This window comes from Myotis daubentonii, chromosome 5, assembly GCF_963259705.1.
Source record: "Myotis daubentonii chromosome 5, mMyoDau2.1, whole genome shotgun sequence".
NCBI classification, from domain to species: Eukaryota; Metazoa; Chordata; class Mammalia; order Chiroptera; family Vespertilionidae; genus Myotis; species Myotis daubentonii.
The window spans coordinates 34,924,679-34,950,586 of record NC_081844.1 but is presented as its reverse complement, the minus strand read 5'-3'; the positions used below and the strand labels follow the sequence as shown (position 1 = coordinate 34,950,586).

The window sequence follows — 25,908 nt, the reverse complement described above, 5'->3', positions numbered from 1 at the left end:
TGGTTTCCACATAAAACATTTTTTTAAAATGGGGAGAAAATCTCAGTAGAAAGTGTTTGCCTTTCCTTTTGTTTTAAGATTGGTACCTCTTACTAAAATCTGTTCAATTCTAGTCTTTCATGCTTTCTCATAATGCCATAAGGAAACATTAGCTTTATTATATTTCCAGTATCAAATTCAAGACCATGTGTTTTATGGACCCTCAAAATACCTGCACTTTGCTCACTAAGTCCATTTGTACTTTTAGTACCTTTAATAGCATCTGTCTTAGGATAAATTGTTCTGTAAATTATGAAATTATCACAGAGCCTCTAAAGTTGGGTTGGTTGCTACCCCTGAATCAGGTCTCCTCAAGATGATTCGTTCCCATACTAATCAACTCTTTTATTTGGGTGGGAATAATAAAATAATCCAGTTTATTTTTCCTTTATTTCTTTTAACATGGAGAGGAGTTTAATTCAGGCTTCTTGCTCAGCATTTATGCTCTTTAATTTTTAATTTTCTGTTTTGACATAATTGCAGTCTTTCAGAAAAGTTACAAGAATAGTAAAAGATTTCCTTTTATACTCTTAGATTCCTCAAATTCTTAACATTTTACCTTTTCTAACCAAATTCTAACATTTGCCTTATCTTAATTTTCCTCTTCCCTTCCCCACCCCCCCACAGACACAGACATGCACAATTTTTTTTTCCTGAACAGTTTGTTAGTAAGCTGCAATTTACCCTTAAATACTTAAGTATTTTTTTCCTAAATTAAGGGCATTCTCTTATTAAAAGACATTCTTAATTAGGAAGTTAACATTGCAGCAATACTATTATCTAATCAGCTTTTACTAAGTTTTCATCAGTGTCCTAATGTATTTATAAAAAAGGAAAATTACAAATCATTGCTGTATTCAGTTGTCATTCATTACTCTTCAGTCTCTTCTAATCTGGAGCATGTGCTCAGTCTCTGTCTTTCATGACACTGTTAGTTGAATTGTTTTGTAAAATGCCCCTCAGTTTGGGTCCTAGCAGTTATGTTCTTAATCGTCTCATTTTATAGGGCAACCATCCAGACAATCATCTGTCATTCTCTTGGCTTAAGTTAGATAGCTTGGCCAACACAAAGGCAGCTTTATTTTATTTTAATCACTCTTAAAATTAATTTTGTTCTGATTGCAAAAACCATCTGTATATTCTCTGAGCAAACTAAGGTAACTATTGCTAAGATGTATATCCTTCCGCACATATAAAGAAAATGGGTGTATATATTAAAAAAGATATTTAAATATGTATATGCACACTCAACTACATATTTTTTACCAATTGAATATTACTGTATATAGAGAGACAAAAATACTGTGGCCCTCTCTTTTTAATGGGTACATGGCATTTTTTTTTAACGGATGTACTATAATGTGTTTAACCAGTCTTAATTAGTGTTTAAGTTGTAAAAAAAACATCATTGCTTGATGGAGTATTTAATTAGAGTGGGGCCTTGACTTACGAGTTTAATTTGTTCTGAGACCGAGCTCATTAAGGAGCTCGTTAACTCAAATTACTCTGTCAACTCAAAGCAAAAAATCCGCTGAGAGACAGCTGGTATCTCAAAAACCTCGTTAGTCGGGACACTCGTAAGTCAAGGCCCCACTGTAGTAGGATCTATTCCAAGCGGTGACATTATAGGATCAGCAAGGAACACACATATAATATTGTCAGGTTGTGCAGAGAAACTCAAACACTTTTTAGTTTTATTCCTGTACTTTTGGCATTTGCTCTATGCCATACTAAGGCCTTATCAAGCTAATATAGTGCTCAATTGTAGATAAGTACTGTATTTCTGTTACCTAATCAATGCAAACATTCTCTCCTTTCAAGATATTTCTCTCAGTTACTTTCAAGTAACTATGGATTGTAGTCATTATAACTGCTAATTGAAGGAATTGGGAGTTTTCTCTCCCCAAGAGAGGCAACCACGATTGATGACTTAAGGAGTGTTTCATTACTAAAAGTACAGGCAGTCCTGAATTTTAGAATTTACAATGGAAGAATGCTGCTCCTTGGCCTTCAGAGCTCCACTTGCATGTGGTAGTTCTGTGTTCTGGAGTGACAGCCAACAGACTGCCTAGCCCAACCTTGCCACGTGTGTGTCAGGCTTTGTAGACTGAGAACCCAGTAACTGTTCATTGAGTTTAGACCCAAATGGGGTCAAATAAATTTTGGTAGACTAGCTTGGAAACCCAGTATCCAGTTAGGATTTCAATTAAAGAACTTAACTTTTTGTTTTACTCCAAATGGAGGATGCCCTCCTTAAACACTAGCTGAGCAAAATAAATGTCATTCCTAAGGTAAGCCATACCTGGAATATTTGGTTTGATTTAGGATAATGGTTCCTAATGCTGATTTCACACTAGAATCGCTTGGAGATCTTTAAAAAACAAACAAAAACAGTGCCTTCCCCCAGAGATTAGGATTTGGTTAGTCTTAGGTGGAGCTGAGGCATCATTAGGTGATTCTAATATGTAATCAGAATTCAGAGTAACATTTCATGACTTTTACAATGTCACTTTTACAAGTTTAAGTCATTTTTCTTCCTAGTGGGACAGGGAGCCCATTATAATTTGTGGCACACCTGAAATATAATTTAATATTAGCTAACTGGAATTATGAAAAGTAAAACTTGGCTAAGTATAGGAACCTATATAAGTGATTGGGGTGACGATATTGTATTATGTTTTTTTTTTTAATTCTTTTGAAGAAGTCAAAAGCAAAGAACTGAACTAAAATTGCATTGAACTCTATTAAGGAAAGTAGCTATCCTATATACTAAATCCTATATAATAAAAGTCTACTATGCTAAGTGTCCGGTCGTCCATTCAATCAATCAAAGCGTAGTATGCTAATGATATGCTAAGGCCACTCAACCACTTGCTATGATGTGCACTGACCACTAGGGGGCAGACAGTTGACTGGTTGACCAATCACTATGATGAGCACTGACTACCAGGGGGTAGATGCTCCGATTGGTAGGTTAGCTTGCTGCTGGGGTTTGGCTGATTGGGACTGAGCGAGATGGGCAGTACACTCCCTGGAACCCTCCCACGGTCCCTCCCTGACCCCGATTGTACACCAGTGGGGTCCCTTGGTCTGGCTTGCGCCCTTCCAATCTGGGACCCCTCAGGGAATGTCGGAGAGCTGGTTTCGGCCCAATCCTGCAGGGAAAGCCAAGGGACCCCACTGGAGCATGAATTTGTGTACCGGGCCTCTAGTTTTTAATAAGGGTCAGTAAACTTTCTGTTTGGGCCAAATAGTAAATATTTTAGACTTTGTGTGCCACATATCGATAACTTGTTCTTTCTTGTTTTGCTTTTTTCAACCTGCTGAAACATAAAAATCATTCTTAGCTTGAGGGCTATCTAAAAACAGGGCTGGATTTGGCCTATGGACCATGTTTTTTGCCAACCCCAAATCTAAGCATTTGTCACTTGTTTTTCCCATGAAACACTTTTGGTGATGAAGTTATCTAACCACTTTTTATTTTTGTTTTGTCTTAGTTAACTCATCTGCTTACACTATTTACATGGGAAAGGATAAATATGAAAGTAAGTTTTCAAAAGCATTTGATTTTGAAATTTCCAAAAGGTAAGTGTTAATTGCTTTTCCCCAATGGTTTGTTGGATATGAGTTTTCAACTACTACTAACCCATTATAAAGGACCCTCAGGGATTAACCTTCCTGAAATTTAGTTATATTAGATAATATTTAAGCTAATTAGACCACCTTTTTGCTCAATAGAAACTTTACAAAGAGTTTTGATTTAGGTTGATATGACTCAGAGGTTAACCTTTGCTAGTTTAGATTAAATAAAAATAATCTGTGACTTGGACTTTGAAAAGATCATTTTCTGCACATTTTTACCACATTTAAGGTTAGTGGAAACCTATCTATTGGTTTTCTGAGGCTGAAGATGGCTTTTCTTTAACTGTATTTTTATTGTTAAGACTTAGAGATGTCTCCATTTTCTCCCCCTTTGCCCACCTTCACCCAGGCCCTATCCCCCGAAGATGGCTCTTAAGTCATGAAATGTTAACAGTTTTTATCTAACTTGGTTGACCAGTCTTTTCAGAATCAAATACATTATTTCATACCATACACAATCATATAACTAAACGGTGTACACACGTAACTGAAACAAAAATTTACAAAAAATATCCATATCATTTGCTGTGCCCTCTAATTTCAGTTTTTTTATGTTCTAAAAGCTACACTCAGCCTGTTAGATGATTTTTTTGACTCACTCATGAATTGGAACTAAATCTTAAAAAGAAAAACATTGCCTGAGGGGATAACCTTTTTGACTGTAGGAGGGAGATGAAAGTGAAATTTAGCTTTCTTGACCCAGAGAGCAGTGAATCCACAGCACTGACCCTCAGGGTACAGAACACAGAAGTGAGGGAGAAAAGAAAGGCAATAAGAACTCCAGAGAAAAATGCCAGAATTACTCTTCTTTAGGCTTAAAGAACACAGCTGCTTATCTCTCAGGGTAGTGTGATGTTTTGGAAAAGATAGCTCTTAAATCAAGCCAATTTGGGTTACAATTCCAGTGTCCTAGCAAACTAGCTATAGTTACTTAACCTCTTTGAACCTCAGATTTGTTAGCTGTAAGATGATGATCAAGGGATGGTATCTACCTTGCAGGGTTGTGACGATTAATGAAAGAGCCTGAGTAAAGTGTCTGAGCCACAGTGGGCACTCAGTAAGTAGTACTTACCATCGCTGGAGCTTCTTTAGTTCCTTAAAGCTGCCTCCTCCCTCCATGGGGAATGCTCAGGCTTGATGGCTTTTCTTAGTAGTCTGAGAGCTGGCTAATTCACTACAATCCCCTTTCTTTAACCTCCAGGTATTGCTTTCTGTTTCTTTTCTAAAACCATCAGTGTCTGTTCTAGGTGCAGTTTGAAACTGACAACAGTTTAAACTTGATCCTTTAAAAGAGGCAAGTATAACGTTCTTCAGTATGAGACATTTTACATTAATGAAATAAATAAGGCCAGAAATTAAAAGATGTCAAAGAGCAGTGATGTAATTATATACAGGGTGTCCCCCCAAAATGTATACACACTTTTCTGGGATAGCTCAATTAATGTATCTTTTCAGATTTAACCCATTGGAATTAATAATTATTCAAAGTGTGTATGCATTTTTGGGGGACCCTGTAGTTAGTAAATGTATATTTATTTATATTTAAAATATGACATGTGTATAATATATAGCATATATGATATATAATAATGTGATAGGTAATTGTTATATAAATCTAGTTATAAATCAGATCTATATAAACAGTTTAGAACTTTGCTATAATACTGGTTGCTATAAAGCAGAATCAGTATAAAGCAAGACTGTCACATCCTAGCCAAGAGAAAAAAGCAAAACAGAATAATGTAACTCATTTATAAACAGTTTTTCTTTATAATGAATTTATGACATTGACTCTGGGTGTGACTTAATGGAGAAGCTGTTTGCAATACAGTCAAATCTCGGTTCTCAAATGTCTTCCATTTGGAACGATTCTGTTCTTGACCAAGTTGTTCCCAGAAAAATGTCTCGGTTGTCAAACAGAACTTCGGTTCTTGACCTGAGAACCCTTTCATGCTGATACCTGTATGATCAGTCGTCTCTCAGGTGACAAAGGAGAAAATGCTTGAGTATGGGTCAGTTTACTCTTAAACCTCACATTGTTAACATCTCAGGAAATTGTACAGTGAATATTTTGGTGTGTTTTGCTTTTGTTGCTGGAATGGATTAATTTAACTTACATTATTTCTAATGGGGAAAAATGATTTGGTTTTCTATCAAATCGATTTTTGAATAGCCTTCTGGAACAAATTAAATTCAGGAACCAAAGTTCCACTGTGTATCAATTCTAGAGTTTATATTTCTCCTAGCAACCCATAAATTGTCATTGGTCATTTGTGTCTTTTTTCATAGCATCCTCCTGATGAATGTAAGCTGAAGAGGGCATGCTACCTTCCTGTATTACATAGAAAGAAGACACAGTTATAAGAGCCATGGTTAAGCTACAGTAGCTATGGGTCCAAACCTGACCAAATCTACTTTTCTTTCTGTTAGCCAGTGTGCAATCCCAAGACTGAGGTTACTGAGAAGCACCTAAGCAGAGCTGCTAGGTGTGGCTGTGCAGGTTTTGCACTGCAGTTCGGGGCTGGGACGGGGAGAATCTCTCAGAATGAAGAGCTGCCTTGATTCTGGCTCCCACTGATGGGCTGCCTGTGGTGCTGACTGACCTGAAGAAGCTGTGCCAGTAACATTCCCCACGTCTCTTATTCCTCCCATTTTAGTTTACTCTCTGCTGTGTCTATTTGTGTCAGCCTCTGTGAGTATCCAAAGAGGAAGATTTAGTCTGTGTCTTCATAGTATTCAGGTAGAGGCACATACTAAAACAAGTATGGGTCAGTTTTGCTGTGAACTTCAAAATGCTTAAAAAAATAAAGTCTATGAAAAAGTATGGGCAAAATACATTAATAGCAAATACTGTCGAAGTGGAGGGGGCAGAGAGTAAATGTGAGTTGGGCCAACTGAGAAAGCTTTATGGAGGAGTAGATTAGGATGGGTTAGATTGTGGAAGCCTTTATTTAGCCTGTTTTCTTTGGTGTGGAATCCTTTAAATGTCCTTTAGAGGAATTTCAATACAGAAATAGAAATCTAGATATAGAATTTATGTCTACTTATGTAAATTTAGATTCTGTCTAGAGTCCGCTGGAGTGATGTTTACTGTCACTAAAATATATGTAGGAAAAAAAATCTACGTATGTATAGAACACTTCCCCCCCAAAAATTCATGGAGTCATTTGGAGGCATCAACTTTTCTAGTCTGCTTTGTAAGAAAGGTGTAATATATATACATTGCAGTGCAGAAAAGCAGTGGAAGCATAGAGTCAAATTTCTTATAAAAATTTTTATTATTTTGATGATTTTTTTTTGAGAGAGGGAGGGAGAAAGAAACATTGATGTGAGAGAGAAACATTGATTGGCTACCTCCTGCATGCCACCTCCCCACCCCCACCCCCACCCCCACCCGGGATCAGGCTAAAACCTGGACCTGTGCCCTAACCCAGAATCAAACAATGCCCAACCAACTGAGCCACACAGGCCAGGGCAGAAAGGTATAACATTTTTAAAGCACCCTATCCTAGTGCTCCTAGCACATCACACTTAATTTCAAATAGCTTTGATGACTTCAGACTAAAGGCTGGATGGAATATAAATGAATTTTTAATTGAATTATTTACTTTCACTTAACAGCTTTCAGGTATATTCCTTTTATAAGCCAGTAGGTGTCACCAGGGAGCCAAACATTGCCTAAAGCAGGGGTTCTCAACCTGTGGGTCGCGACCCTTTTGGTGGTCGAATGACCCTTTTACAGGGGTCGCCTAAGACCATTGGAAAACACATATATAATTACATATTGTTTTGTGATTAATCACTATGCTTTAATTATGTTCAGTTTGTAACAATGAAAATACATCCTACATATCAGATATTTACATTACGATTCATAACAGTAGCAAAATTACAGTTAAGAAGTAGCAACAAAAATAATTTTATGGTTGGGGGTCACCACAACATGAGGAACTGTATTAAAGGGTCATGGCATTAGGAAGTTTGAGAACCACTGGCCTAAAGGAAAAGGTTTTTAGATTTCCCTTTATTTTTTCATTACCTGTTGGCCATTTGCTCAGCTTCCCACTTAAGCTAGTAGATGGCCCTTCAGAGAATTCATGGTCCCTGCAGTTGCTAAGAGTACCCTCATTTAAGGTTTATCATTCTTTTGCTTTTCTGGGAAAGAAATACCCCATTGAAGTTAGATAGATAATACTTTCTTGGGTACATTTTTTTAAAAAAACGTACATTTTATTGATTTTTTACAGAGAGGAAGGGAGAGGGATAGAGTGTTAGAAACATAGATGAGAGAGAAACATCGATCAGCTGCCTCCTGCACACCCCCTACTGGGAATGTGCCCACAACCAAGGTACATGCCCTTGACCGGAATCGAACCTGGAACCCTTCAGTACACAGGCCAGTGCTCTATCCACTGAGCCAAACCAGCTAGGGCAGTGGTCGGCAAACTGCGGCTTGCGAGCCATATGCGGCATCTCTCAGGCACCAAAGGAGAGAATGCTTTTGTTGCTGGCTAAATCTACCTTTAGGACAATTTTAAAACATAAAGAGGCCATCAGGAGTGCTAATGTTGGTAGGGTGTAAAAGTGCTCACGAAACAGCTAGTATGGGCAATTGAATGGAGAGAAAAACTGTTGTTGATTTGGATAAAGAAAAAGCAGTTAGTTGGTGATAGCATTTTGGAGGCAGTGATATAAGAAAAATTCCTTTAAAGCTAGTAGGGGGTGGTTCAATAAATTAAAGAAAAGAAGTATGTTTATTTATAGATTAAGAAGTTCATTAGACATGTATATAAGAAAGGTTAGAACGGGATCATTTGGGGATCTGGAACAGACTAATTCAATTTACATTATTTCTAGTGGGAAAAAATGATTTGGTTTTCGAACAAATTGCTTCTTAAGCAGGCTTCCGGTACGAATTAAGTTCAAGAACTGAGGTTCACTGTATTAAGTATTATTACAGTGATTCAATTTTCTAACGTAAGCATGTCAAGCTCAAAGGCTAACACAGGCCAAGTAAGGTTTAAGTTTATGTGAGCCGCAAGAAAAACAAAAGCTTCAATTGTCATAGAAATGTAGGATTATTTCGATAGAGACATGCTGAATACAAAGGGCTGAAATAAATGAGTAATTGTTAACATAAAATAATAGAACATTTTAATAAAAATTAATTTTTTCTTGAACATTAACTTACCAGACACTGAATAACTGCACAAATTAATAAGCGTAACACAAATGAACCTATTTTTCTTGTTCTCCGAAAGCAAAATATTTCCTGTTGCGCACACCAAACAAGTCAGTACAAGACTAAGGATGTGGCACTTGGCTGCTAAAATACCCACTGCTGGAATTAGTGGAGAGAAATGGTGTGCCTGCATGTAAGGTCTGTAAGGGAAATGAATGCAACATGATTATAGTAATCAGTCATTAGCGAACATTGTAGTTTGTTATTAATAAAATTATGTGTAACAGAATATTGTAAAAATGAAGTTACGAAATTTTTATTAAAATGTTTCTTACATAGTGTTATATTTATATTTGCTGGGCTGCAAAAATATTCGTTGTGGGCTGCGAGTTTGACATGCTTGTTCTAAGACATTATCTAACTTCTCAGCTGCTCTGATTTGTCAGTTTTGTTATCTTCAAATATATCTTTGAACTTTATAATTTTATTATGAAAAATGATAACAATTATAATTGTCCAGTTGTAGAAACTATTTTTACAGCATTTCCAAGCATCAAAGACTCTCTGAATTACTCATTTCTTCTTTATGGGAGGAGAACAAAGTTGTGGAAAGGATTGGTATTTCTCCCTTTCCAATTATCTATAAACTGGCATTTCTTCATTTGACGGTTTTTTACCTTTTCTTTGTTCTCTCGTATTTCCCTGTAGATGAGGATCTAATAAAGTATGGCTGGCCTGAAGATATTTGGTAAGTAACAATTTGGGTTCTGCTTTCAGTGGATCATTATTTATTTTCTTAGACCTGGCCAGCCACCTGACTTCTATGATTAAAACTGTTTTTCCATCTTCTGCTTACATCATGTTACATTACACCTTGTTGATGTCTCTCTCCTGGAGCTTCATTCTGCCTATAGAGTGGGATATGGTCTCTACAGCTCCTAACACCCCTACCAAATGCTCTCCCTGAAGATAAGCTCATGGATCCTATTACTTTAATGATAGTAATAATGAACATAATTGAGCACTTAACTATATGCCAAATACTGTTAAATGTTTAGTTCCATTAATACATTTAGTTTCACATCAACCCTGTGAAATAGTTACTGATATGCCCATTTTTCAGATAAGGAAACTAAGGCTAAGAGAAACTGAATAGATCTGCTCTGGTTGTTGCTGGCCCCCGGTTAGCTGTAGTTCTAAATCACAACTTCTCTGTCCCTCTAAGCTGCTACTCTTGGCTACAGGTCACTTCTTTCTTCCTCAAGCTGTGGCTGTGGTTCTCCCTGGACCTCTTTTCTTCAAGTGGGCCCAGGTCCTTCCCTTAATTCCCTACAGTGACAGAGTTAAGGCTGCCACTTTTTAGAAGAGTTGATTGATTTTCAATAAGGTATACAGCATTGAACATTTAGTAGGAAAGATATTAGTGACTAACTGAAGCTACCTCTGGACTCAGTTCGCTTACTTTTTCTATGCTCCTGCTGAAGGGCGCCTCCGCTCCTGCCCCTTTATGAAGGGGCTAATTCATGACCCCAGTGGAAATGCTTTCATGTCTGTCTGCCTTCTCTAAAGTCTGCATGCCAGGAACCAAGAGGCACTAGGAACCTGAGGAATTTTACAGTCTTTATCTGCCCCCTGTCCCAGCACAGTGGCCCATTTTCTGAACGCAAATATGTCATTGAGGTAGACAGTGCTTGGTGCTCCCTTACCTCAGGTGGACAGTTTGCACTGCTGAGGGCTTCTGGGTTGGGTGCTGCCTACCTTCCTAGGACCCTTGATTGTAAGCCCCATGAAGACAATGATCTGCTTTGTTAACTACTAGATTCCCAGTACCTAGCATAAGACCTGGCACAGAGGTTCAGTGACTGTTTGTTGACTTCCTAATTGACTAGCTCTCTGCCTGTGTGGAAGTGATCTCCACTGGACATTTTTCACAATAATTGCATTCTGGTTATCTCCATTTTGAGCACCTGTCACCCCCAGCTGGATTGTTTCAGTTGTCCTTAAAGCCCAAAGATTTCCAGACTCTATCAAGGGGGATAAGAATGGCTACACTTGGTAATGTAGTTACCTTTTGTAAATTTTTAAAAAATATTTTTTTATTGATTTCAGAGAGGAAAGGAGAGGAAGAGAGAGATAGACACATCAATGATGAGAGAGAATCATTGGTTGGCTGCCTCCTGCATGCCCCCTACTGGGCATTGAGCGTGTAACCCGGGCTTATGACCTTGACCGGAATTGAACCCGGGACCCTTCAGTCCACGGGTCAATTCTCTATCCACTAAGCCAAACCTGCTAGGGCCGTTTTGCAAATTTTTAACATGTCAGGTTTGAGGCAGAAATGTTTGCATATATTCAGATGCACCATGGGAGTAATTTGCCATAGCCTTTTACCTGGCATTTAAGAAACAATTTAAGAAGTGGAAAATAAATTTTCCATTTACAACGTACACCCCATGTATTATGTCTTGGGTTTTTCATTTTGTTAACGTTGACTATCTCCCGGAATACTACTGAGCCAAACTGGTGTCTGCTGATCCGTAGACATCCTTGACCCTTTTGACACTCTTTAATAGTCTTGCGATTAATGACTATTGTTGAAAGTGATTGACTTACTTTCAGAAGCTATTTGAGTCTGCTGTGAGCTGGAAGAACCCTAAATGTAAGACCTGTCCTGGTATATAAACTGTCAATCGTGGAGACATTCTTGGGCCTGCTAAGAAGGATGCAGTCATCTGCACTCCAGGGCAGGTTTTCCTGGTTCACTGCCTCACTCTGAGGCTTTACCTCTGAAAGTCAACATCTGAGTGTATACCAGGAAACCTCTGAGGTGCCTTTAAGCAAAGGATTTTCCTAGGACTAAATGGGAATGGAACTAATTCATCTTTAAACAAAGGAAAATAGAAATAGTGTATGTTAGATCTCTGGAAATACTAGTGAGTATATTGAATTGTTTGTGTATTTCTTTTTGTCAGATTTTACATCAGGGGCCTTTAAGGAAAATCAGAGTACAATTGAGCTATTATGGGTATATAGGAGAGTTGTTGTAAATAGAGAAATTGTTTAAAACAAGTTGGAATGGGAGAAGTTACTCCTCAGTTGAGCTTGCTTATTAATGGGGTATTTTCCTAAGATCCTGAAAGAGGGTAATGAGATATGTAATTTCTAGATTTGCACACACACACACAAAAATTTTTCAGAAGGAGGGGAATGCCAAACTGGAGATGACAATCTGTAGGAATCTTTTACATGGAAATGCAAATGAGTTAATGAACCAGTTGGAAAAAAATCAAGACGTTATTTATACTCACTTCTTGCTATCAGTAATGGTTAAGAATAAAATCTAGCTTTGTCATAGGCTGCCAAAATGTGTAATATTTTTCTGTATCCAAAGTAACTAGCAAGATGCTTAACCTCTTTAAAGAGGACATTAGAAACAGCATAATCTTAACCTTTATATAGAATCACACAGTGTGAACATTTCACTTCTGAAAAAATACATGAATGCTAAGAAAATGTCTAGAGAAGTATATCATGGTATGTAATGGTGCCTCCTTAGGGTTTTATTGGACATTCTTCAGTCTGGAAAGGCAAGGACTAAGGAGGAGATGACTAAAGTTAACAGAATCACAGAGTGACAATCATGTGATGCTAGGATTCTGGGACATCACTGGGTGTTGGAAGAGGGAATGTCAACCTCATTTGGTGAATTGTAAATATGAAAAACGTAATATCCCAAAATGTTCAACCAGGTGAAAAAGAAAGTATATTTTAAAAGATGTAATTAAATTGGTGGATGATAGAGCCGTAATGGAAGATACATTTAGGACGTTGGGGTGGGAGGGCATTTGGATTTTTTGGGGACAGTGTCATAAGGGCAATCACCATGTTCTCCTAGGAGACGTATACTGGTAGTAGTGCCATTGCCAGATATAAGGCTGGGTGAATTCTTGGACTGTCCCATTTTATGATGTGTCTGTTTACTGTCTTCATTCCTCACCTGATTCTTCCAGCTCTGCTTGACATTCTCTTTGGGTTGTTTTGCCATTGCTTGAAACTCAGGATGTCCCACACCAAACTCCTCATCTTTTACTCTAAACTGGTGCCTTCTCCTACTGTAAGGTATTTCTGTCATTGGTCCTACAAGTCTCCCAAGGCTTGCAGCATTGGCATCTTGCTAACTAATTTTATTCACTTCTCTTCTTAACTGAAATTCCTTGCCCTGCTTTCTCTAAGTCCTGTGCTTCAGTCAGGGACCTACCAAATCTCAGTCTGCCAGTGAAGCCTTTTGTCACTGATAGCACTTTCTCACTTGAAAAAGCACCCGTCCCCCGGCACATAACGTTTATTGTCTCTAGTACTCATCTTGACCCTTAGTCTCACACAGCTGTAGAACTTTTCATAAAGTTTATCTTACCTCTCCCAGTTGATGGTGAGGCCTGTGGAGGCCGTGACTGTGTTTTATATTCCCCATGTTGCTTAGCATGTGGTAGGCACTGAGTTAATACTTCCTGGATTGGAATGCTTTAAATGCAGGTGGCCCACGGAGATGGTTGTCTGGTATATCTTGCTAAAAGTGGTTTTCATTCTTTGTAGGTTTCATGTGGACAAACTCTCTTCGGCTCATGTATACCTTCGATTACATAAGGTAATTGGATTTAAACATGGATTCATGACTTTTTCTTTAGTGATGAGCATCATATCTTGTCCTCTATCCTTTTTTTATGCAATTAAATTGCTTAAAGTAATAAATATGTGCAACAGTGTGAAAATTAGCAAATAAAGAGATGTCTTCCCCTGACGCAGAGAATCACTAAGGGACATTCCGGTGATTTTGAGTGCTATTTCCCAGCTAGAAGCACTGCTCTATTCTGTCAGTTCAGGTGTGTTCTCTGTCACCTCTGCTTTCTCTCCCTTTCATTTCCATTGACACTACTGGACTTCCTATCTTCTCCAGTGGAGATCACGCCATGGTTCTTTATTCTCAGGCTCATGATTTTCCTGCATCACCAAGGGCAGCTGTTCCCAGTTATCAGGGGTTTGGGGGGTTTAAAGCACCATTATAGTAGTAAAGGAAGATGTTAATGTTCCCTAGTAACATAAAACCACTATTCTTCCAATTTGTCTTTACATCCATATGTTATATTTTATATAGTTGAGTCATAGGGTGTATATATACTTGTTATGTGTATTGCTCTTTAAAATGTTTTATTTTGGGATGATTTTAGATTTACAAAGAGTGGGTACATCCAGTTTCCCTCAACGTTAGCATCGTACACTACCACAGTAGATTTGTCATAACTTGGAAACCAACAATGGTGCATTATTATTAACTAAAATACAGACTCTATTTGATTTCCTCATTTGTTCCATTAATGTTCTCTTTCTATTCCAGGATCTAATCCAGAGTCCCACAGTGCATTTAGTTGTCATGTCTGCCTAGTCTTTGGTCTGTGACAGTTTCTCAGTCTTTCCCTGTTTTTCATGACTTTGGCAGTTTGAGAAGTATTGGTCAAGTATTTTATATTGGGTTTATCTGATGTTTTTGTCATGAATAGACTGGAGTTATGGGTTTGGAGGGAAGAATAACAGAAAGGCCCTCTCACTTGACAGAGCTAGGAAATACATGTATTTATACTAATTCATGTATACACTCATGAACAATTGTTTCTGTATCTCTACCTGTGTCCACGTTTAGCTAAATAGGAGCTCATACCATTGTCTCTGTCCAATCCATTACTACATGGGCCATTCTTGCTTTTCCTCCTTGCTTATTTGTAAGATCCTTCTCAGACCTAGCTCCCACCATCCACCTTTTATTTGCATATTTATTTGACTTCAATATATGTGTAAATGGTTTCAGATTTGTTAACCCATATTCCCATACGAAACAACTATATCAACTAAAGTACAGTGTTTACGTGCAGTTTGTTTTTGTTTCTTCGCCTTATAGTTTCTAGTCAAAACAGTTTTCCAAAGTTACTTATAAGCTCCCTCTCCCCACCCCCACAATCCCCTTCAGTGATGTTTTGTCATAAGCTTGTAATACAATTAGATTCTTTTGTCTCAGTCGACCTTCCATCCTGGCATTGCCTGGTTGATTGTATTTCTTTCTCCCTCTCTCTCTCTCTCTCTCTCTCTCTCTCTCTCTCTTTTTAAGTTGTTATGTAAGGGCTTTAAAGCAGCGATCGCCAACCTTTTGGACCTCGAGGATCACCAGTTGGCGACTGCTGCTTTAAAGTTTTTGTTTTTTTTAAATCCTCACCTGAGGATATTTTTCCATTGGTTTTTACAGAGTGGAAGGGAGAGAGACAGAGAGAGAAACATTGATGTGAGAGGGACACATTGATTGGTTGCCTTCGCACATACCCCAACCAGGTCTGGTGATCAAACTTGCAACCTAAGTACATGCCCTTGACCGCAATAGAACCTGGGCCCCTTGAGTCCCCAGGCTGATGCTCTTTCCGCTGAGCCAAACAGCTAGGACTATTGTATTACTTTTGAAGTGACAGTCTATAAACTTTTTCATGTTTCTGTGTTATTTTCATTTTTTTTGACTGACTGCTTTGAGTTGGCAGTATGCCACAATTAATATGAAAGCTTCTATGTCAAAATTTAGATTGTTTTTCAGTTTTCAGCATTATGACTCCAACAAGAGAGAGAGGAAAGGCAGAGAGAAACATCGATGTGAGAGAAACATCGATCGATTGCCTCCCGTACATGCTCTGATGGGGATCAAACCCACAACCTGGGTATGTGCCCTGACGGGGACTTGAGCGTGCCACCTTTCATTGATTGTATGGGAGGACACTCTAACCAATTGAGCCACACTGGCCAGGGCAAGAAATATTTTTTATGAACTGCTTTCTGTTTTTTCTTTTGAATTAGTTTTTAGAGTAATTATCAGAAATAGAATTATTGGGTCAAAGATATAAATAGTTCGGTAACTCCTTTTATGCCAGATTGCTCTCTGAAAGTATTGTGCTAATTTAAAATGCTATCACATAAAAACAGGTTTTCCCAACACTTTTGGGAATTTTGTAACTTAAAAAAAAGCAACCAAATACGTGATGCTATTTCATTATAGTTATAATATTCATTTAATTTTCTAGCAAGGTTAAACATTGTACCTCATCTTTACTTATACTCTTGTTTTTGAAAACTATATTGTAAAGGAAGAGAGGAAAATTGTGAACTCAGTGCTGGAACAAAATTCTGAATTCTCCTAGGCCACTTCTTGCCATTTTGGAACTATTTTAAGTTTTAGTTTAGAAAAAATAGAGTGTGGTGTTACCAAGTTTCCTTTTGGTTCACATGAAAGTTTTTCCTTTGGGTTCTGCTATGTTAAAAAATGGAAATAATGGTGGTTATCCCAAGTTTGCATTACCACCAGTTTTTACTTGTTTGAATAAAAGTTTTAATGTTATTTTTGTTTAGAAGCACATATTGTGCTCAATAAAAACATGTGCTCTTTCAGAAACTCTTACCTGGTTGATCTCCTGCAGTAAATGACATAGACCTTTGTACCTAGTAGGTACCAAGTAAGTGTTGGAAATGCAATAGGACTAAGTGGTTCTGAGCTCAGACTCTAGGTTTGAATCCTATCTCTGCTGCTTGCTGTGACTCTAAGCAAATTATTTAACTGTGCTCATTTCATCATCTGTAAAGGGGAGCTAACAGTACTGATTTTATTGGGTCACTAGAGGCCTGGTGCACGAGATTCATGCACTTGGTGGGGGGTTGGGGAGTCCCTCAGCTCAGCCTGCGCCCTCTCGCAGTCCAGAAGCCCTTGAGGGATGTCCAACTGACGGTTTAGGCCAGTGGTTCTCAACCTTCCTAATGCCGTGACCCTTTAATACAGCTCCTCATGTTGTGGTGACCCCCAACCATAAAATTATTTTCGTTGCTACTTCATAACTGTAATTTTGCTACTGTTATGAATCGTAATGTAAATATCTGATATGCAGGATGTATTTTCATTGTTACAAATTGAACATAATTAAAGCATAGTGATTAATCACAAAAACAATATGTAATTATATATGTGTTTTCCGATGGTCTTAGGCAACCCCTGTGAAAGGGTCGTTCGACCCGCAAAGGGGTCACGACCCACAGGTTGAGAACCGCTGGTTTAGGCAGTCGGACATCCTTGGTGCTGCCACGGAGGTGGGAGAGGCTCCCGCCACCGTTTCTGTGCTCTCCAGCAGTGAGCCCGGCTTCTGGCTGAGCGGCACTCCCACTGTGGGAGCACACTGACCACCAAGGGGCAGTTCCTGCGTTGAGCATCTGACCCCTGGTGGTCAGTGCGTGTCATAGCAACTGATCATTCTGCCATTCAGTCAATTTGCATAATTACCCTTTTATTATATAGGACTAGAGGTCCGGTGCACGAAAATCGTGCATGGGGGGCGGGTCCCCTCAGCCCAGCCTGCACCCTCTCCAATCCGGGACCCCTTGGGGGATGTCTGACTGCTGGTTTAGGCCCTCCCCGCCAGCCTGGTCACCCCTTAGTGCCAGCCTGGTCACCCCTTACCGCCCCCCCCCCCCCCCCCCCGCCAGCTTGGTCACCCTCAACTGACCCCTCTGCCAGCCTGGTTGCCACACACAGCCTGCTTGTTCAGTTGTTTGGTCGTCCCTCACTGACCTGGTTGCTCCACGCAGCCTGCTTGTTCAGTCATTTGGTCGTCCCTCACTGATCTGGTTGCTCCACGCAGCCTGCTTGTTCAGTCATTTGGTCGTCCCTCACTAACCCCCCTGCTGGCCTGGTTGTAGGCAGCCATCTTGTGAGGGTGTGAGGGTTAATTTGCATATTACTTCTTTATTATATAGGATAGAATTGTGAAGATTAGATGAGCTTGTCTATCTGAAGTACTTAGAATAATGCCTGGCACATGCTAAGCATTGTAGGTGTTATTTATTTATTTATTTTACTGAATTCAGTTGAATTCAACCCAAACCTTGAAGATCATAGATATTCAGCTGTGCTCTTTCCTAGGCTTCTTTTATTTTAAAAACCCATAGAAAAATCTCACTTATGTAGAGGTTTCTTATCATATTAACAGCGATGGCACAAAGCCCACGGTTTAAATTCTGATCTTTACATCTTGAGAGTACCTTAGACGCTCCACTCAATTTGTTTACTCTGACTTTATGAATAATGCTAAGTTGAGTGAGGCTTGTTTTTCTGCTCATATTATATTAGAAGATGGCAAAACAGAAGTGGAGATTGCTCCAGGAATAGTGACAGCCACGGGTAGTAAGATGGGATATTAGGATATAGCCTGACATCAAGGCCAAGAAACGAATGTTTCCACAAGAACTCCACAGGCACCATATTCTGGGCCAATTCTTAGAGCTGGCTCTAGTTCTGGGTTTATCTCTCAGTTCTGCCACTTAACTAGATATGTGGGACGTCGGCCCACTTAACCTCACTAAGCTTCATTTTCTTCATTGGTAAATGAGGGTAATACTATCCATTTTGTATGACTACATAATACCTGGCATGTAGTGGGTACTCAGAAACTGGTAGCTATTGTTTTTTAATTTTCTTTCTGATTTATTTAGCATAGAGTCCATCAGCTCCTGTGTATTGTAGAAGCCCCTGAAGGCATCACTATCACTATATTATAGCCTAGTACAGTGGTCTACAAACTCATTAGTCAACAGAGCCAAATATCAACAGTACAACAATTGAAATTTCTTTTGAGAGCCAGATTTTTTAAACTTAAACTATATAGGTAGGTACATTGTTATTAACTTAATTAGAGTACTCCTAAGGCTTAGGAAGAGCCACACTCACTCAAGGGGCCAAAGAGCCGCATGTGGCTCGCGAGCCGCAGTATGCCGACCACAGGCCTAGTATAATGGTTGATATCCATAATGATGACATTGTGTAATCAAGATGTTAAATTCAGAATCCTCTGTGTGGTCAGGGAATTGCACAGGATGAGATACATCATTAAAGTAGTGACACACTTAAATCACTTGGTGTTGTGTCAAAATTTATATATTTGAGAGAGAGTCCCACTTAAAACATTTAATATAAAGGAAATGTGTAGAAACATAATGGAATACACTTAATTTATCTCAAGTATTTATGTCGCTAGAACATTTCAATCCCAGACAGAACTGCTTCTGTAATCCCATGCCAACTAGGAGTCAATACTGGGCTGATTTCCATTTGCTCTTGCCTCTGAAATATTTTTCTTCTGAAGTGGCTTTGCTTATTCAGCTTTGACTTTGATACATTATCTGTAAAGAAGAGAATCAATATTATTTCTTCCTTATAGTGAATGGTTTTATTTAACACATCAAGAGGTTGCTTCCTGATTAAGGCTGAGGATAGATGACCTATTAGATGTTTGAGTTCCAGAACTATAAGGTGTCTCTTTGAGAGAAAGGTTGTAGGGACCTCAGCTAAGGAGACATCCAGTTGTCAAAAATAGACACCATTTCCCCACAACCTTTCTAGAGGTAAGAATGAGAAGAAGAAAGAAATTACTCAGGCATAGTTACTTAATATTTTGGTCGTTTTCTATCATACCCGGTGTTTGTATTTTTTTACTTATCTATCAGTATTTTCTATATCACTGCCTTCTCTCAGTTTAAATAAACATTCCTGTAACAGGCTTCAGTTTTCAGTGTTCTGAAATACAGTTGAAGAGCCTCTGCTTTTAATAAAATTGTTCCTGGTAAGTCAGCAAAGCCTAGTGAGTGCTCCAGTATCAATCGGTAACAACATAGTAGACCATTTGGTTTATTTTTGTGTTTCAGGGGGAGAACATAGAAGACATTCCAAAGGACGTATTGATGGACTGTGCCCAACTTGTGAAGGCCAATAGCATTCAAGGTCAGTTTTCATAGAGGTGCTTTCAGAATTAGCAATGATTTCCCTGTGTCTGAAATGGATTACATTTTAGAGAAAATATTCCTGACTTTGGCTTGAGTGAAAGGACTGCCATGTAATATGCCTTTGCCCTGTTTTGTTCTTTAAGATGGCATTTCTGCTACCTACCAAAGAACTAAAAAGTAATCTCCCCACCGCTCTAATGTTTATGACCCTAATTCTTTTACCTTGTTTTTCTTTTCGTTTTATATATTTTTATTAATTTCAGAGAGGAAGGGAGAAAGAGATAGGAACATCAATGATGAGATAGAATCATTAATCAGCTGCCTCCTGCACTCCCCCCCACTGGGGATCAAGCCCATACCCTGGGCATGTGCCCTGACCGGGAATCGAACTGTGACCTCCTGGTTCATAGGTCTACACTCAGCCACTGAGCCATGCCGGCCAGGCTTGTTTTTCTTACCTTGAATAGTAAGTTGTCTATACTTGCCTACCTTTATGGTTATTTGTAGAGAGACTTTCAGAAATCAAGATGTGTTAATAGCTAAGCAAGAAATGTCTCTCACAGCTTTATTTTTATGTTGTTTGATGTTTTTGTTTCCACTATTTGCCATTAGATACTAGGACTCAAGTCTCCAAATCACTCCTGCTTTTCCTTCTTGTCTTCTCTTATTTTGTTCTCCCTATAAATTGTGAATGTATCAAATCAGTTGTTTATCCCCCAGAGAATCTTATTTAATTTGGGGCAATCTGTGAGTATCTGTATGCTTGACATGCTCGCCAGGTGATTCTAATGTGCAGAGAGAGTTGAGAACAATTGGTGATAAATGTTTCAGGTAGGGCCTGTAATTCTGGGCTTGGTGCTTGTCTATTTTATTGACATAAAAATAATACAAACTAAAACTATTGTATTCTCTTTTCTTGTTTGTTGCAGCCTCTTTCACGTGTTCTTGTCCCATTTCCATGCCCCTGGCTAGCAGATGTGACTTTATTAAAAGAGCTTTAGACTCTTTATTCTTGGCCCAGCATCTTTTTTCTTAATCTCCACTAGTTTTAGAGAAAACAGAAACAGAGAAGAGTCATGACACAGAATCCTCCTTCTCTCCTCCTCAGCCTTGCACAGCGACAACTCACTTAGCAGAACAAGGAGCTGGGCCTAAGTAAGAGCTTCACTCTTGTGAGTCAGTAGCAGAGGGTGCTGAGGAGTGAAGGAGGTTTTCCTTGCTGTGAGCTTTGCTAAGCATTCTCCATTTGTGTCACCGAGTAGTTAAAGTATTTTCCTCCGTGGTTGACCACCTTCAGCACTCAGAATCAAGGGACTTGGGGTTACACTTGTTTGTATTCATAGAGTCTGGTCAGCCTGTTTTATATTCATCTTATACTCTCTTGCCAGATTAAACTTTCTAAAAGCTTAGATACCTCATGACACCCTCACCTTGTCTATACAGTTAAGTCCAGACTTCTTAAGCTGGCATTAAGCATCTTTGATCTGACTACATAACTCCTTTTCCCCTCACATATTTCACACTCCAGCCAAACCAAGTATTTGCTGTTTTTCTATCTTTGCTTATACAGTCATGTGTCATTTAATGATGGGGATGTGTTCTGAGAAATGCATCACTAGGCAATTTTGTCATTGTACAAACATCATACAGTGAACTTACATAAACCTAGATAGTATAGCCTACTACACATGTAGCCTATTGCTGCTAGGCTACAAGTCTGTACGTGTTCATGTAGTAAATACTATAGCACAATCGTAAGTTATCTGTGTGATTAAACATAGAAAAGGTATAGTAAAAAGTGTGGTATAAAAGATAAAAAATGGTACACCTGTATAGGGTGCTTACCGTGAATGTAACTTTCATGACTGGAAGTTGCTCTCAGTGAATCATTGAGTGAGTGAATGTGAAGGCCTAGTGGTGAGTGAAGGCCTAGAATATTCCTGTATACTATTGTAGCTTTTATAAATACTATACACTTATGCTACCCTACTTTTATTTAAAAATATCTTTCTTCAGTGTAGCCTTAGCTTACTGTAACTTTTTAACTTTATAAACTTTAAATTTTTTAACTTTTTGACTCTTTTAGTAAGAGCTTAAAACACACATTTGTACAGTTGTACAAAAATATTTTCTTTATAACCTTATTCTATAAGCTTTATTCTATTTATAATTTATTAAAAATTTTTATTTTACTTTTTAAACTTTTTTTTAAAAATGAAGACACTAATATACACATGATCCTAGGCTCCACAGGGTCAGGATCATCAATATCCCTGTCTTCCACCGCCTCGTCCTGTCCCACTGGAAGGTCTTCAGGGGCAGTAACACGCGTGGAGCTGTCATCCCCTGTGATAACAATGCCTCATCCTGGGACACCTGAAGGAGCTGCCGGGGCTCTTCTTGAGGCGGTGTCACTCTTCTCAGAAATAGGACCCATGGTGGTTTCCTTGGTTTAGTTTTTGTTTTGTTGTTTTTCCCATCAGATTTGCTTGCAAGCAAATAATGCACCATAAATATTCTTCTCTATTAATGAAAACCTTTCAGTTGGGGCGGGGGGTCCATGTTTTCTAACTTTTTAAGGATCTTGTTGAGGTCTGCAAAAGCTTCTGCTAACATCTCCTCCACTGTGAATTTTCTTACGGATTCTTCTTTTTTTCTTTTCCTGAAGTTTCCTGTTCTCTTGCCTCTTCTTCAGCTATGTGTTCCTGTTCAGTTCCAATAACTCCTCATTAATCAATTCCTCAGGAACCACCTCTAGGAGCTCCTCAGTTGTCCTATCCACACTCAGGTAAAAGTTGATTGCCATCTCAACCACAGCCTTGTTGATTTTTGCAAACTCCTCATCCTTGGCAGTCGTGGATGAACCCCTTGAGTGTCTTCTTCCAGATGCCATTCATACATCACTAGTCAGTAGGACATTTTCAATTCCATGACTGAAATGTTATGTGGCACATGATTTTATCGTTCCCTCTGCTTTCAGTTTTGTCCTCCTTTTCAACCATCACAAGTCCACATCCACACTGAGGTTCAAGGTCAACATAATAGTTGTAGTAATAGCTAACATTGAATGTTAATGATATGCCTGGCACTCTGGTAAAAACTTTACAAATTATTTATCAGCCCTACTGAGTTAGATATTATTATTGTCATTTTATAGATGGGGATGCAGAGCTGAAAGAGAATTAAAGGAACTTACCCAAGGTATCAGACGTGGTAGAGACTGCATTTGAAGTCAGACACTCTGACTTTAAAGTCTTCTGTCTTTCCCACTAAGCTATACTAACCTCTTTCATGGAGCCTTTCCCTTCTCCAGCTTTGAGTGACAACTGCCCTCTCTGTACCATCTTACCACTTTACCTGTACCTTTCTGATACTCGATGAGTTCTACTTTTAATTGAAGTTATTTAGGTACTTACCTGCACTCCTTTAGTCTTGAAAGGCAGAATCCATTGTCTAATCCATGTTTGTATCCCCCTTGCTCATTGGAGTTTTTTTAAAACTTTATTTTGTTATCTTGAAAAGTTGCAAGAAAAATACAGCTCTCATATACTCTTCACCTAGGTTCAACAATTTTTCCATATTTATTTGCTTTCTCTCTGTGACACACTTATGATTAACTTTCTTATTTGAATAATATGAAAGGAAATTGTGGCATCATAGCCTGTCATTTATGTCCTCAGCATAAGGACATTTTCTTAAGTGAATGCATTACAATGATCAATTAAGAAAATTTAACATGGATTAAATACTGTTATCTCATATACAGTCTGTATATAAGTTTTCCTACTGTTCCACTACTGTCCCTTCATAGCATTTTTTCTAATTCAGGATCATGTGTTATATTTACTTGGCATGTCTCTCTAGTCTCCTTTTATCTGGAGATACTTCTTTGTCTTTTAGGGCACTAATACTTTCAGAGTGGAGACCAATTATAGAATATCCCATGATTTGGATTGGTCTGGTGCTTCCTCTTGAATAGGATCGCATTACAAATTTTCAGGCAGTAATACTTCATAAGCAAAGTAAGGTGGTAGTCACAGATTTCTCCAATGTACGTGGTGATTTAATAAACTGAAATATATTGCCACCTAATTTTGAAGGGCTTTAAAGAGTGTTGGACCAACAATTGAACTGATAATTTTTATTGTTGTTGTTAATCCTCACCCAAGAATATTTTTCCACTTATTTTTAGAGAGAGTGGAAGGGAGGGGGAGAGACAGAGAGAAACATCGATGTGAAAGAGACACATCGATTGGTTGCCTCCCGCATGCACCCCAACCAGGATTGAGCCTGCAACCGAGTTACATACCCCTGACCAGAATCGGATCCCGATCCTTCAGTCTGAGGACCGATGCTCTGTCCACTGAGTAAAACCAGCTAGGGCTAACCTGTGATTCTTTGAGCTGCCTAAGGCTGTTGGTGTAGAGGGGGAAATGTGAAGTGGAGGTGGTAAGGACAAAGGAGGAATAAACAGGAGGGCACCTGGCATCCCTTTTATCCAGAGCATCTCTGCTTTAATTACTTTGATATGTTTCTTTGGTAAAAGAGGTTCCACTGCTAAAAGAAACAAAAACAAAAATTTTACTACACTGGTCCAGTGACCTCATGTTTTAGATGAGATTCTGAGAGCTGTGTGGACTTTCCCAAGGTGGCACAGCTGGTTTGTGGTAGGGCCAGGATAGAGTGCAGGTCTTTTGAATCCCAGGCCAGGCTTTTTGCTTTATCTTGCTGCTTATCCTTTATTGGATCAAGGACTCCTCTGAGAATCTGAGCAAATCTGCTTGGACCTTTCTCTTTAAAAACAGTATATAGTAAGTTTTGCATTCAATTTTAGGGAGTCTCAGAAGTCCCTAAAGCAAACCCATGGACCCCTGCTTTCTACTGTCATAATTTTGCTTGAATTGTGTTTGTCAACTTTACCATTTGCCTTTTGTGAGTGTTTTGTGGTTTGAAACACGATGCCTTGTTCATTCTAAGCTTTTTCCTTCATTGGATTATGGTGATTTGCCAGTGGGTAAGGGATCACTTTGCTCAGTGTCATCCTGCCTGCATGTTGAAGATAGTCTCTCTTGGCAGGCTGCAAGATGAACAACGTTAATGTGGTATATACACCGTGGTCTAACCTGAAGAAAACAGCTGACATGGACGTGGGACAGATAGGCTTTCACAGGCAGAAGGATGTAAGTGTTCTGCACCACCGAGGGAGGCGGAGTCCTGCCACTGAGTGGGATATCGTCTTTTCTGTCTAACATCTTCGTTGTTGAGGGCTCAGCATGATGTATGTTATTTAAAGAAAATTAAGCTGGGTGGCTGAGCCCCTGGAAAGCCTCTCCCCTGTTCTTGGGGGGAAATCATATAATAAAGATTCAATATTTTTCCCCTGTCTCCCTCAAAGGTGAAAATTGTGACAGTGGAAAAGAAAGTAAATGAGATCTTGAACCGATTAGAAAAGACCAAAACGGAGCGGTTCCCAGACCTAGCAGCAGAGAAGGAATGCAGAGACCGGGAGGAAAGGAATGAGAAAAAAGCCCAAATTCAGGAAATGAAAAGGAGAGAAAAGGAAGAGATGAAGAAGAAGAGGGAAATGGACGAACTTAGGTATGTTGGAGCTATAGTATTGGTATTGACCTTGAAGATTTTTCACTGTGATTTTAATCAGGATGATACCCTGAAAAAAAGAAAAAAGAAAAGAATGATATGCTGGTGGAGGAAGGGATATAAAACAAGTTCAGAGCTTTAAATGAGTTAGAAAAAGACATTTATACTATGTTAGTCAAGTGAATTACCCTTTTATAGGGGCAGGATATGAGAGTGTATGAAATAAAATAGCTAATTTCATTTTTGAATAAACCATAATAAGTTATCCTCAAAGTTTGGTTTGTAAATATCTTCAGGAAAAAAAAAAGATGCTATATTAAGAGTTTAACATTGACTAGCTATGATATTTGAATAGAGTTGTCTTAGCTCTAAAGGCCAGTGCTAATAACTCTTAAAAGTTGTTTTTAAAACCTCTTTTTTACATTTTATGTGTTTTACATTTTGAAAGTTCAAATTAATGTAGTGAGGTCTGCTCCAAAACACTGCATTTTTTTCTTTTTTATTGAATTTATTGGGCTGACATTAGTTAATAAAATTATGTAGGTTTCAGTTGTACAGTTGTATAATACATCATCTGTATATTATATTGTGTGTTCACC

The 25,908-nt window shown here is 38.7% G+C and overlaps 1 protein-coding gene across 5 annotated transcripts in view; it reads left to right on the top strand.

Annotated features, from left to right (window-relative positions):
- CCDC25 (coiled-coil domain containing 25) overlaps positions 1-25,908 on the top strand; it is a 41,908-nt gene that overhangs the window by 1,962 nt on the left and 14,038 nt on the right. Inside the window, exons 2-8 of one of the 5 annotated variants that reach the window (XR_009453003.1) lie at positions 3,537-3,584; positions 9,572-9,611; positions 13,457-13,508; positions 19,634-19,709; positions 22,869-22,912; positions 24,788-24,891; positions 25,107-25,126. Coding sequence is in view for 4 of the 5 variants with exons in the window: in XM_059697534.1 (XP_059553517.1) it covers positions 3,537-3,584; positions 9,572-9,611; positions 13,457-13,508; positions 19,634-19,709; positions 24,788-24,891; positions 25,107-25,309 (523 nt within the window). In the remaining variant the exon portion in view is untranslated. Of the gene's footprint in view, positions 1-3,536; positions 3,585-9,571; positions 9,612-13,456; positions 13,509-19,633; positions 19,710-22,868; positions 22,913-24,787; positions 24,892-25,106; positions 25,310-25,908 lie in introns of those variants that run through there. The other 4 variants (XM_059697534.1, XM_059697537.1, XM_059697538.1 and 1 more) reach the window with 4 other exon arrangements.